Raw genomic sequence first — 15,253 nt, 5'->3', positions numbered from 1 at the left:
ATAATAGTTTTCAAATAACAGTTTATATCCAACCAGAGCAAACAATTCATCCACAGAGCGAAAGGATTTACCAATGTTTACCCATGGAGATGGAAATGAAAGAATTTTGAGGGGGAAACTGTATCAGAATTCAGAACTTTCCAACAATATGGAAAACAAATCTTTAACCAGAACTCACTGTGTAGAAATACAGGATAAACATTTAATTTTTTGCAGAAGAGAGCAACAATTTTCACCCAGAAAGAAAGATGCAGCAAAATAAAACCACAAGAGAAAGTAAAGCAATAATTTTCATGTAAGAGGAATGAAGTCCAACAGGTTATGTGCAGGAGGGGTGGATGCAGCAGGAATGTAGGTGGGTGATGACCAGCTCCCGAGACGCCAGGGGGAGTTGCGCTGGGAGGTCGCGCCTCCGCGAGCTCCTTTGACCCGCGGAGGGATCAGCGGCCTCGGTCTGTACCGGAGTCTGCAGGGCGTACATCTTCCAGGTCACCCGCCGCCCCGATGCAGTACGTGCCGCCACAAAGCGCGACCCCCCACCCGACTCACCTCGTCCCCCCTCAGTTCGGCTACGTCATCCTGGTGTTCATTTACAGCTGGGTCATGCTGGCTTACCTGGGAGTCAAAGTGGGCATCGCCAGGAAGAAGTACAACGTCAAGGTAAGGGGTGCAACGTCAAGGTAAGGGGTGCAACGTCAAGGTAAGGGGTGCAACGTCAAGGTAAGGGGTGCAACGTCAAGGTAAGGGGTGCAACGTCAAGGTAAGGGGTGCAACGTCAAGGTAAGGGGTGCAACGTCAAGGTAAGGGGTGCAACGTCAAGGTAAGGGGTGCAACGTCAAGGTAAGGGGTGCAACGTCAAGGTAAGGGGTGCAACGTCAAGGTAAGGGGTGCAACGTCAAGGTAAGGGGTGCAACGTCAAGGTAAGGGGTGCAACGTCAAGGTAAGGGGTGCAACGTCAAGGTAAGGGGTGCAACGTCAAGGTAAGGGGTGCAACGTCAAGGTAAGGGGTGCAACGTCAAGGTAAGGGGTGCAACGTCAAGGTAAGGGGTGCAACGTCAAGGTAAGGGGTGCAACGTCAAGGTAAGGGGTGCAACGTCAAGGTAAGGGGTGCAACGTCAAGGTAAGGGGTGCAACGTCAAGGTAAGGGGTGCAACGTCAAGGTAAGGGGTGCAACGTCAAGGTAAGGGGTGCAACGTCAAGGTAAGGGGTGCAACGTCAAGGTAAGGGGTGCAACGTCAAGGTAAGGGGTGCAACGTCAAGGTAAGGGGTGCAACGTCAAGGTAAGGGGTGCAACGTCAAGGTAAGGGGTGCAACGTCAAGGTAAGGGGTGCAACGTCAAGGTAAGGGGTGCAACGTCAAGGTAAGGGGTGCAACGTCAAGGTAAGGGGTGCAACGTCAAGGTAAGGGGTGCAACGTCAAGGTAAGGGGTGCAACGTCGAGGTAAGAAGTGAGGAAGTTTCCTCTGAAGGAGAGGTCCATTGGGTCCATCTCCTCAAAGGGAGGTCTTCACAGTTCATAAAAGATCATGAGAATGGCATATGTTGCTGATTATGTAAAAATCTTTTGGTGGGGGAACAACACCTGGAGTTTAGGCTCATTCAGTTAAAATGAATAAGACAAACAATCAGGGCTCATATTTTGGACAGTTTCAGAGTTGTATGTAATGACATGTATGTTTGTAGATATCCACATCTCAGAACGGGCCCTTCAGCCCACAGTGTTGTGCTGACCTAATACCTACTGTATCTACTGCCTAGAATTTCCCTTCTGCATAACCTTCCATTTATTTCAGTTCCATATACCTATCTAATAAAAGATCCTATTCTTACCTGGCTCCACCACCAGTGTCAGCACCGCATTCCATGTACCTTCCATTTTCTATGAAAAGAACTTGCTTCTTACACCCACCCCCACTCCGTATTTACTCCCAAGCACCTTAAGTCTATGCTCCCTCATGTTAATCATTTCTGCCCTGGGAAACTGCCTCTGACCATCCACATCATTAATGCCTCTCATCATCTTGCCCACCTCTATCAGATCATCCGTTATTCTCTGTCACTCCAAGGAGAAAAGTCCATGTTGACTTAACCTTTCCTCAGAAGGCATGCCCTCCAACCTGGCAACATTCTTATTAATCACTCTGCACCCTCTCTACAGCATCCACATCTTTCCTTCAATGAGGTGACCAGAACTGAATATAATATTCTAAGTGGCATCTAACCAAGGTATTATAAAAAATGTGGAATGGTGCCGGAGCTGCTGTAATGGCTCTCTTTTGGTTTTCTGTTTCCTTTTGTTAGGGGCGCCAGGCAATGCTCATGGCGAGTGATTCTTTGTTTACTCTGACAATAAATCTGAACTTTGAACTTTGCTTTTAATAAAGCAATATTGCCTCAGTTTATTTTTTACACGTAAACTATAAAGTAAAGATGATTATTGGAATTGATGCTGTGATAGAAAAAGTATGTCACTTACATACACACAGTTTAAAAGAAATTTTATTTAAAATATTGGAGAATTCATATCCACAGTACTTTGAAGAGGAGCTGTGAGGAATGCTATGCACATTTCACAAGTAGGTGCTAATTAAAATGATGTCATGAATTGTCATGTTTTGGAAGAACAGCCAGAGCCAGGTTGTCCGTTTTGGACCTTTTTGCAAGGCTTTGGTCCTCTCTGCAAAGTGCTCACTCAGAGGTCATCGAGAGGTTCTTGTTCACCTAAAAACCACAGATGGATCAGAAGACTAACTCCTATTGTTTGCTGGAAAAGGTTAGGTGTTTTGCAAGTGAGAGAGTCACATGGGTTTTCTGGGAGTTTATATCTGAGGAGAGAGAGACAGAAGGGAGTCTTGGACTGTGTGCGACACAGAATGCTGTAACAAGACAGGTTGTTGGAACTGAAACAGAAGCTTCAGAGTGGCAGATAGGTGGAAGTGCTATCTGTCTGATGTTTCTCTTGGAATGAGTGGAACAGAAAGGAACTCTGTGATAACCTGAAAGAAAGAGGTTATCATCTGGAGAACCCTGATGGGGCCAGTTTCATCAGCAAGACATTGAGGTGACTAATGGTGGTACCTCAGTTGTGGAAATCCCTAGAACCACATATCTCTCTCTGCAAACCTACATGAACCTTCCTGAGTGGTAACCATTTACCTTTCAACCACCAAAGCCTGGTGAACTTAATACATGTTAAATTCTGTGCACAGTATAAGAATTGCCTGCAACCAGTGAACTTGGAAGAATGAGAAGTGAGATTGAACTGTGAACCAAAGAACTTTTCTTAAATTTACACACACATTACATACACATGCACTTAGAATTGGAAGGGGGTTAAGTTAGGTTAATTAAGTTAACAGTGATAAGTTAAAGTTTGATTCTGTTTTCATGTTTAAAGATAATTAAAAACAACTTTTGTTTAAGTAACCATTTGTCGTGGTGAATATCTATTGCTCCTGGGTTTTGGGGTTCTTTGGGCTCATAACAATGCTATTATTTGAGGTAACAAACTTCCTCAATAGCAACAACTGATTTCCTTTCAAGATTTTCTCATCCTATTTAAGGCCTTTAGGGACTGATTGACAGATTAATCAAAGGTTGAATAAATGCATCGATGCATTTACAACATTGGCCTGCAAGAAACCATTCAAAGTAGTTAATGCTGATTTGTTGGGGTTTTTTTTTAAAGTTTTATACTTTATAACTAAGACCATTGTTTTAGTCGTGGATGCCACACGGTCTGATGTATGAGCTGCTCTAGTTTTCATAGGAATTTTAGTTTTAAGGCTGTGGGAAAGAATGTGGGTCTCCTCCAGGTACTCCAGTTTCCTCTGGTGTTCCAAAGAAGTACAAGGTTAGTAGGTTAATTGGTTACATGGTTGTATTTGGATAGCATGGGATCGTGTGCCAAAAGGGCCCCTTACTGTGCTGTATCATTAAATTAAAGGGATTGCCCAGGATCTTGCAATCAGCGGGGAAGTAATTAAGCCAGTGATCGATCATGAGGTCTCATATGTTAGTTTCATTCTGCCCTCGGTGACCATGATCTAAACCTGATGGGACAAGGCTCTGTACTTAGGGTCGTAAGGATAGAAACCATGATTAGACCAGATTTCTATTCAAGCCTGCTCGGTTGTTCATTGAGATCATGACCTCATATCCCTTGATTTGTTTTAATGCCCAGAAATCTATTGATCACTGTTTCGAACGAACTCAAAGACTGAGTCATCTGGACGAGAGAATTCCAAAGGTTTATCATTCCCTGGATGAAGAAATCATTCCTGGTCTCAGTCTCAAACCACTTATACCTTGATGTCAAATTGTGGGATACCACCCCCCCCCCCCCCCCCCCCCCGACTAAATCAGAGGAAATCATGCTCTTTGCATCTCACCCGTTAAAACCTTTAGCAATTTTGTAAATTTCAAGAGATCTCTCCAGGGCAGGTGATATATTGATTAATAATTCATGTATTTTAATTTGTTTAAGACGTTAAATGCACAGCTACATTGTTGCCACTACTCCCTCATCAAAATCTATACTCCATTTGCACATTATTGTGCTAAGTCATTCAAAACATTCTTTAACAGTTGGGGCAAGTCTTGATAAAAGGTCTGTCCCGAAACATTGACTGGCCAGTTATCCCCACAGATACTGTCAGAGTTCCTCCAGCATCTCATTGTTTACTCTGGATTCCAGTATCTGTGGTTTTGCGAGGATCTGTTTATTTGAAATGGGAATTTTTGTGGATTCACTTTCCATTCGCCTACGTTGGAAATGTAATTTTGAAGCCAAGGTATTCACAAAAACTACTCATAAATTTAGTGATAATGTCTCCCAATTTCTTTCCAGTATCCAAACATGTACAGTGATAAAGATCCAATATTTAACTGCATCCAACGAGCTCATCAAAACACATTGGAGATATATCCTCAATGGCTGATCTTCCAACTGATAGCTGGAGTTGTCTATCCGGTAAGAGAATACAGCTCAGAGAAATAGTCTGAATTAAGATTCAAGATTATTTTATTGTCATGTAATAAAACAGAAAATGTGATATTACACAAAATTTCCTTTACAGTAAGGCAAAGATTTACTATCAGCAAAAATTGCCCAGCACCCCCTTACAGCTAGAGAAAGAGAAGCAAAAGAGAGTCCCTTTTGAGTTACTGAATGTCCATGGCTTCACCTCCAGCGATCCTGCAGCCACACAGACTTCAGTCCAAACCATCAGCAACCCAAGCTCCAAATGCACACCTCTGACATGATCAGGAAGCATCCAGCACCCTCTTTCATTCCAGTTCTGATACCTGGTACTCCTTCTGCCATTATTATTCAGCAGTCAGCAGCCTGGCGTGAGTCCCTTGACTGCAGTCACCCACAGCCTACATGGGGTTCCTGACCTCTAGTCACTAACCGTCCGCCGCTTGTGTATTCTTCAACCTCAGACCCTCTCACTGGTGTGCTGCCATGGTCACCACCCCACAGGGTCATCTTCTCTACTTCTCCTTCTCAAATATGGGGCAGTCTCCCTGTTTTTTTGGTGCCTCCCCCTCCCTGGACTCTGCAACCCCTCGTGTCTGATCATAGGCACAGCCATAAATAATCATCCTGCTCTCCAGATGACTTTCCACACAATTCCTCCATCTTTTATCTGAAGGTCTGACTTGTTTCTGTTAAATAGTTATATATTAAAAATTCTTGCCCATAAAGGCTTTATGATCCATGAGAAATGGGGAGGTGTCTTAAAGTCCAGAGTAATATGGAACAGTGGGCAGTACAACACAGTACAGGCCCTTTGGCCCACAATGTTGTGCTGAGCAATATAAACTTAATCCACAAGAATCTAATTTTTCCTTGCTTCAAACCCATAACCTTCTATTTAATATTTAAAGGTTAAAAATATAAGGGAACTGCAATTCAGAATACCACCAATTGGTATTACTCAGCAGGAAAGAAAAAGACAGTGGCAAGGGATTTTTTTGTAAAATTTTTAAATTTAGATACATAGCACGGTAATAGGTCCTTGTGGCCTTTGAGACTATACTGCCCAAATACCCCAATTAATGTGGAAGGTGGGAGGAAACAGGAGCACAAGGAGGAAACCCATGCAGTCACGGGGAGTACTTATGAACTCCTTACAGACAGCACCGATTCAAATCTGGGCCGGTGGTGCTGTAATAGCATAGCGCTCACCTCTACACGAACTATGCTGTCCCAGATGTCCAGCTGCTCCCGTAGTACTGATCCTTTTTCATCTCAGGTGCTTCCTTGGTATGTCCCCATCTCAAATTGAGTACTCCCTCAGTGGTGTCCCCTTATTAGTCAGGTGTTTTTGCAATTCTGCCTGCATGTCATTCCATATGTTCCTCATTGCTCCCTCATTCATATTGTCATAGCTACTTCAACAGTAATAGCTTGATAATGGCTAGAGAGCTTCCTCACCAGTGCTGGTTTTGCTCCAGGTTGTCCCCTTTGAACTTCTAATTACTGGACAATGTCAGTTGCTGAAGTGCTAGATAACAGAGCTTTTATTATTATGGGACTTTCATTGAATTCCAGCAAAAAAAAAATGATTTGTATTATCCAGTTGACAATTCAGCTTTCGGAAAATCCATTTCTGTGCAGTGATTCTTGAATCGTTAACTCTGACCATCACAGTTTCAGAAGGATTCTTGCAATAGGAACACATTATTTTCTTTGTCAAAGAATAATTTTAACTCTCCCCCCAGGCCATGGACATACTTAATTGTGCACTACCTCTTCCAAATGATACTAGTCAGGTAAAATTGGGCATGACATTTCAGTTTATATTCTTACTACTCTTTGGATTGAGAAGTTTTTCTTGTAACTCCTATCATGACTGATATTTAAAATAAATCAGCCAAATGTCTTAATTAGAAGTGTTTTACACTTTAAAGTGCTGTAACTTTAGCCAAAGACTGAGCAGCTTTTTTGCACTACCAATTCTGCTTGGTCCACAGGAAAAAGGATCTTTGGGTTGTATGTGATGTCATGTATGTTTTCTTTTTCTTTCTTTCTTTTTTTTCTTTTTGTATGTACTCTGACAATAAATCTTGCCTACTTTCAGTACAAACAAAATTTGTTAATTTTAGTCAAGCAAACAACAGTTACTGTGGTTACGCCTCTGAATAGACCAAATTTATGTTTCTCACACTGAACGTTAATTTAGTTTATTTAATATTTCATAGATCACTGCTTCAGTGCTTGGAATCATTTGGGTAACCAGTCGATTTACTTATGCATGGGGATATTACACAGGTGGTAGGTATTACCTGAACCATATTGTTATACAAATATTTGACTGGAAAATATTAAACAGATAAATGATTGTTTTCAGTAAAGTACAATATTGGGTTTTTTTTTATATATACATCACAGGAATCAAAACAAATCAGAACATTATATTGTAAGAGTACAATGCAAATTCAGCAAGTATTCCCACTAATTACAATGAACAATTTTTGCTGTATCAAAGATACATCTTTGACCAGCTGGGTTTCTCCATCATTGAGTTTTTACTTCAACCACGATTTCTGCTGACTTCTTTGGCTCTGTCATTTTGGAAATGAATTTAGACGATATACAGGTTTTTTTTAGTCCCTATCAAATTCAATGGAATATATTGCAATGTAATATCCCTTACAAAAGATAACCCCTCGAGTAATGTAGCAATGAAAGCCAAAGTCCTGGAAGGGAGTTCTAATTCAACTACGGATCCAAACATAGACATTGCCAACTCAAGAAAACTTGCATGAAGAGTCAGCGTGGACAAGAAAGCAATGTATTTTCCATCTGAAATAATTGTATTTTAATGAAAAACAGTAATGTAGTTTAGTGTCAGAGATGGCAATGATGTAAATGCACAAACCTCAAAACAAACAAAAGTTGCTCTATAGTTTCAGAAAAGCTAATACAAAAAACACATTTAATACGGGCTTGAAGACATAAAATTAATTATTTGCATCTCTGTATATTACGCTCATCTCTGCTCAGCTATCAAATCTCTGCTGCTGGAACACTCTTCCAGGCTGGTTTTGTAACTTTTGGGTTCAAGCATTCCTCTCCTAGGCAACTTTTCATCCTCCATAAGTTTATCCAAAACACTAACGTGACCTATTTTGAACTAAATATCAAGTGATTATTACATTTGTTTTTGGTGATCTAAATTGATACTCTGTGCCTCAGCAATTTCAATTTCTCCTGGAAACAAAAATGTACATTCAGATGATCAAAATGGTTTTGTCTTTCATTCCAGTTGTGACTGATCTGAATTTTGGTATGTCACAAACCAGCAACCCTCTCAATTTTGTTAGGGACTAAAGAGACTTTGTTAACACTAACAAAGTAAGAGCAATGCCAAAATTCACCAGACAATGGTAAATTCAAAATAATAGTTTTTATTAAACTATAATAACATTTCTCTTACTTATCTAACTTAAACTGTAAATTTAAATCCTCACTAATCACAAATATAAATGTGTGTGTATGTTAAAGTCCAAAACTCTGAAAAGTCCATTTTAAAACTTCAGAATCATTTTGCTCGAAGGTCTTAAATTTTCAATTCAGAAATAATTATAAAGCACTTTTAAACATCGTATCTTCAGGCCTCTTTAAACACAATTCTTCCGATGAGTTGTCCTTCAGAGAGAATCTTTCATATCAGTGATTTAACAGACTCCCTCTTAACTTCCATATGAGTTCCAGAGTCTGCTTACTTCTTGAATTTTTTTTAAAAAACTTTATTTATTCGTTCAAAAAACAAATAATATATGATATATACAGCAATTAAACATGAACATGAAGATTTTATATATATATAAAAAAAAGTAGAGAAACCCCCCCCCCCCCTTCAGCCAACTCTCCTAAGGAGAGCCATAAAAAAAGAAAGGCTATTAAAAAAGTTAAATATACATATTAAAATCTAATCAATATAAATTGAAATGTAAATATTCTGAATATAACAGCCACTTATTAATTTTTAAAATTATAATTATCATGCAAAACATGTAATTTTTTCCATTATTAAACAATATTTGATCTCATTATGCCATCTTTTGATCTCATTATGCCATCTATTAATATCAATCATATTTGTATCTTTCCACGTACTAACAATACATTTTTTTGCTATGGATAAAGGTAAATATACAAAAGTAAGCTGAAACTTATTTAATCCCAAGCCTTTCAGAGGTTGCAAACTACCCAATAAAAATACTGTTGGATCTAAAACTATTTTAATCTTATACAGATATTCTAAAAACAATTGAATTTTCTTCCAAAAAGATTGTATATGTATACATGACCAAACAGCATGAAAAAAAGTTCCAACCGTATCACCACATCTAAAACACAAATCTGATTCATTAAAACCATATTTTTTTAAATTTTTCAGGTGTTAAGTATAATTGATGTAAAAAATTGTAATTAATCATTGCATAATGTGCATTTATCAATCTAGTTACACTATCATAACAGATATCTAACCAATCCTCTTCAGAAAAAAATAAAACCAATACCACTTCCCATTTAATTTTAGATCTATCCCAACCCTTTTTATCCATACCATTCTGTAATATTTGATACATAAATGAAATATAACCCTTCTCTGGTACCTTCATAAGAAAAGTCTCAAATTTAGGTAAAAATCATCTCTACCAAACATACATTTTACCAAAGATCGAATTTGATAATAAAGTAAAGAATTCTTATCAATACCAAAATCTTCCCTCATCTGATTAAAAGATAAAAACTTACCCTCTTTAAAACAACCTCCCAAATTTTTCATACCTTTAAATCTCCAATGCAATAAACTTTGATTATGTATTGAAAAAGAAATAAGTTGATTATTATACAACGGAGTCAAAGCCAATAATTTACCCCGAGAATGTATCATTTTATTTTTATTTATCCATAACTTCACTAAATGTTTTAGTATAGGCACATTATATTGTTGTAACAAATTCATATTCCACCTAAACAAAAATTGATGTATTTCAAATTCAGAAATACTTGCCATCTCAATTTTAGCCCAACTAGGAGGCCATACCAAATCCATCAATGAACTAATAAATTTAAGTTGGGCTGCCTCATAATAATTTTGAAAATGTGGGAAACGTAATCCTCCAACTCCTATTTCCAAGTTAATTTATTTAAAGCCACTCTTGAAAATTTACCCCTCCATAAAAACTTCCTAGCCATTTTATTTAAATCTCAAAAAAGTTTTTATCAAGTAAATAAAGAATAGATTGAAACAAATATTGCATACGCGGAAAGATATTCATCTTAATTGTATTTATCCTTCCCATTAAATTAATAGGTAAATATTTCCATTTAATCAAATCAGTTTTAATTTTATTCATTAACAGAGCATAATTTAATTTATATAAAGATTGATAATTAACATTCAAAATTATACCCAGATATTTAATTTGATCAGTCCACTTCAAATTAATAATAATCTTATAAACTGAATAATCTCCTTCACTTACCGGTAATATTTCACTTTTTTCCCCAATTAACTTTATATCCAGAAAGATGTCCATATTGTATTAAACACTCCTTCAAGTGCAAAAGTGACTGAGCTGGGTTTATTAAATACACCAATACATCATCAGCAAATAAATTAATTTTATGCTCCTCATCTAAAATTTTCATACCTTGTATCTGTGTATTTTGTCTTATCAACTGTGCTAAAGGTTCAATCACTAACACAAACAAAGCTGGTGATAAAGGACAACCTTGACGAGTTGATCGAGTTAACTTAAAAGCTTCTGAAATTAAACCATTCGTCAATACTCTAGCTACCAGTTTACTATATAGAGCCCTAATCCAATAAAAGGACCAAACTTAAATTTCTCCAAAACTTTAAACAAAAACTCCATTCAACTCTATCAAATGCTTTTTCTGCATCTAAGGATATCACCATCGGATGATCTAAAGATTGTCAAAATCTATTAAACTAATCACTCGCAAAATATTATCTGAAGCATATCTATTCTTTATAAAACCTGTTTGATCAATATGAATCAACTTTGGTAAAAATTTAGCCAATCTATTCGCTCATATTTTAGCTATTATTTTATAATCTACATTTAACAACGAGATTGGTCTATATGAAGATACCTTCAAAGGATCTCTATCTTTTTTAGGAATTATTGTAATTAAAGCACTAGAACAAGACTCAGGTAAATCATAATGTTCTCCAACTTGACGTAATACATCCCCAAACACCATAGATAAATCATCATTAAAAAATTTATAAAATTCAACCGAAAATCCATCATCACCAGGCGATTTACCATTCGGCATTTCCAGCATAGCCATTTTAATTTCCGAATCAGTAAATGGTTCTTCTAACTCCTGTATATCTCCATCCTCTAATATCGTTAAATTCAGCTGTGATTTTAAAAAAATCAATCGATCCAGTTTTTTGTTTTGCTTCAGATGTTTATAACGGTTTATAAAATGAATAAAATTCATCATTAATCTCACAAGGTTTATAAGTAATAAGAGAATTCCGCCTAACAGCATTAATAGTCCTCGATATCTGTTCTTTCTTTAATTGCCACGCCAATACCTTATGTGCTTTCTCTCCCCATTCATAATACCGTTCTTTAGTCCTATTAATCACACATTCAAATTGATAAGATTGCAAAGTATTATATTTCAGTTTCAACCTAGATAATTCTATTTTCTGATCTTCTGTAGCATCTTTCTGAAATTTCTTTTCTAACTCATCGATCTGTTTCTCTAATAGATTCTTTTTTTATTTTATAAGTATAACTAATTATTTGTCCTCTCAAATAGGCTTTCATAGCATCCCATAATACAAACTTACTTTGAACAGATTTAGAATTTTCTTTCAAAAAAATTAATGTTTTTTTTTCAAAAAATCAATAAATTCTGTATTTTTAACAACATTATATTAAATCTCCAACGATAAGCAATTTGAATTTTCTCAGAAGTTTCATATGTAAAATATAACAGAGAATGATCTGAAATCACCCTATTTTTATATTCCACTTGTTGTATTTTCCCTTGTAAATGTGCCGATACTAAAAAGAAGTCGATCCATGAAAACGATTCATGTCTAGATGAATAAAAGGAAAAGTCTTTCTCTGTCGGATTAAGGCGTCTCCAAATATCTACTAAATTAAGATCTTTCATCAATGCTTGGACCTGGATTGCCACCTTGGATTTTTTTAAACTTTCTTCGGAGATTTAATAAAGGTTCCAAAACACAATTAAAATCACCACCAACTAAAATATTATCATTAGCTTGACCCAATCATAAAAATGCATCCAAAATAAATACTTCATCGCATTTGGAGCATAAATATTAAGTCCAAAATTCACTAAAAATCTTATAATTCAATTTAAGAATACATCCTGCCTTTTCGTCCATTGATTGTAATTCAAAAGATAAATTTTTATGTATCAAAATTGCTACACCTTTAGCTCTAGAATTAAATAAAGAAGAATATAATGCCCAACCCAATCCCTTTTTAATTTCACGCTTTCCTTCATATTCAAATGTGTTTCTTGTAAAAAGGCAATATCAATTTTCATTTTCTTAATATACGCCAAGACTCACTTACGTTTAATCGTACTATTTAATCCTCGAACATTAAAAGTAGCAAACCTCAACTTTGACATATCTACTATATTACTAAATACTAAAAATATCTTTATATAAAAACTTAAATCAATATATTTTGGCCCTCCAATAAATAAAAATCACAAATTAAAAACTCTGTCCATTTAACTCACAGAATCAAATTAACATTGTTTGATGGTTCTCTCTGGTTCCAGGCTGTCTGGAATTTACCAACAAAATGGCTTCTTGTATACTCAAACAAACAATCCATTGTCCCACTTATCTCAGAGGCATCATTAAAAATCTTTCGTATCTTCTCAACTGCAATCGGCAGCCAATCCATCTTTCAAACTGGCTTCTATGGTCAATGATGTTTAAAATCCAAATGCACTTGATGCTGAACCCAACTACTAGCTGCAAAGAACTGTGTGTTTAAAATGCTAATGTGTTATCTGTTTCCCTGAACACCCAAAACATTTATTAAACCATATCTATATAAAATATAGTTTTAACATTAAACTAAGGATTGATATTAAAACAGATCTGTTACAAGTAGCTTTTCATGGAGTGGGTTTGCAGCCTGTAACATCATTGCTTGACAAAAAAAAATCAGTATTAAACTGAATACTCACTGGAATAATTCCAGATCTTCACTACCCTTTGGGTGAATTGGTGCATTGAGAAGCAAGGCAATGCTCCTTTGTTCTTGCAGCACAGGAAATTGTTTTTCCATCCATCCTAAAAAAAAACTCTAATCATCCCAAGCATCGAGTTGATCAAGATTTGTTCCCCAATTTTGAAATGAATACAAGCCTTGTGAATGTTAAAATTAACTGTCATGTTAATTAATCACTTCAAATACCTGTCCAAGGCCAATGTATTATGAAAGGTGGAATATAGAACTTGGGCTAGAGTAAGGCTGTGATATAACATCCACCCTTTATTGTTTTTATTCCCTTCAAGATAAAAGATACTATTTCATTTGCCTGTCCACCAGTGATTTATGTTCCTTAATGTTCATTTATGTAGATTGCCATTTTAGACAATCCTTTGATCATTTTTTTTTAGGTTATAATCCATCAACTTTTCTCTATTTATTGGGATAACAACTGTATGATACAACACTGTTATTTATTTGAATGATGATTAAATGACTGATTTCATCACTGGTGAAATCTTGCATTGACCCATCTGGAGAAACAAAGGAGAGACTGCAGATTTTGGAATCTGGAGCAACAAACAATCTACTGGAGGAACGAAGCAGATAATTTTGAGCTCAAACATTCTTTTTCTTCCACTGACGCCACTCAACCCAGATTCCTCCAACAGATTGTTATGTTGATCCAACTTGACCGCATGTTCTTTCCCCACTATCTTATTCCTTGCTCAAGCCAGCAGGTTGCCTCCAGTTTCATGAGCTTTCAATTTCATTGTTTTGAGAAATCTTGAATGGCTTCTGCTGTCTGGACCTTCTCTTTTTTAAATTTTTCACACTATGAACCATATCAATCAAAATACATACAAACATTTCCCTCTTGAATATGTACATTGGCATTTTCTTCACCCCCCCCACCTTCCCTCCCCCCTTCAACATATACGATAAAACCATTAAACAATGTCATCACACATTGAAAATAAACAAGAAAATTGTGTCATCTACTTTTACACACTGGATCAAGTCATTTTGTCTTTTTATAATTTTAGGGGATGTGGACCTTCTCTTTTCCACCATAATTTGTACTTTAAATAATTTATTAATATTCCTAGGCATGACTCACCTTTTACAAATAACACTGCCTCTCAAATCATTCTCAGCTTCAAATGCCTGGTCTCTTCCAGCACTGTAATCCTGGCCACATCCACCAAATTGTCCATTCCTGACTCTTTTCTCTCATTATCATCCATCGAGGTCCCATACTCCAGAAAGGCTTCAATAACCTCTGTGTGAAATCCTTCATTAAAATAAATCTCAACCATATAAAACCTGCAATTTAGATTTTCAAAATATTAGCTATCTCGTATAAAAAAATTGTATTTATGATTTTTGGATCATAGTTCAGCTATGTTATCTGCTTTTTCTCCAGTTCCAGAGAGAAGAATGGCTGGGTCCTATGGATACATTGGTTCTCTGGGAGTCATTTTCCTATCGACATTCATTGCTTTTCAAAACCTCATTTCAATTTGATAAACTTTCTACCACTTCAATGGGTTGAATAAAAGTACCTGTGATATTTATCAGCTATTGTACATATCCAGCCATTTTGAAACGAATATCATTTTAGAAATTCCTGCTTCTTGTTCATCGTAAAATGGTACACTAAAAAACAAGATTAAATTCTAATTTTAAAAAAATGATTACGCAGATAACCGTGGCTTCTTCTGCCAAAGTGATTTTTGTTCTTTTGCTAAAGGATATGTATTTTCTACTAGTTTAAAGTGAATATGCAGTATTGAATTGAGTTTACTTTTTTTTTTCCACCTTTTAGGATGCTCAGTAACTCAAGTTATTTCAAAAGTTTAATCCAAGACCCAAGATTATGTTATGATTTAAATTTAAAATCATCTGAAGCACATATGGAGAATGGTATAAGCGTACAGAACATTTGAAAGAAAACTAGGCTATACTTAAGTTAATGG

The 15,253-nt window shown here is 36.4% G+C and overlaps 1 protein-coding gene across 1 annotated transcript; it reads left to right on the top strand.

Annotated features, from left to right (window-relative positions):
* Positions 1–399: 399 nt before the first annotated feature.
* Positions 400–14,851, top strand: mgst3b (microsomal glutathione S-transferase 3b). Its single transcript, XM_069895611.1, has 4 exons — positions 400–660; positions 4,849–4,971; positions 7,209–7,281; positions 14,701–14,851. The coding sequence occupies exons 1-4, from the start codon at positions 505–507 to the stop codon at positions 14,799–14,801; spliced, it is 453 nt and encodes a 150-aa protein (XP_069751712.1). The 5' UTR covers positions 400–504; the 3' UTR covers positions 14,802–14,851.
* The last annotated feature ends 402 nt before the right edge of the window (positions 14,852–15,253 follow it).

The sequence above is a fragment of the Narcine bancroftii genome, chromosome 8, assembly GCF_036971445.1.
Source record: "Narcine bancroftii isolate sNarBan1 chromosome 8, sNarBan1.hap1, whole genome shotgun sequence".
NCBI classification, from domain to species: domain Eukaryota; kingdom Metazoa; phylum Chordata; class Chondrichthyes; order Torpediniformes; family Narcinidae; genus Narcine; species Narcine bancroftii.
This window is presented reverse-complemented; position numbering and strand designations above follow the sequence as displayed.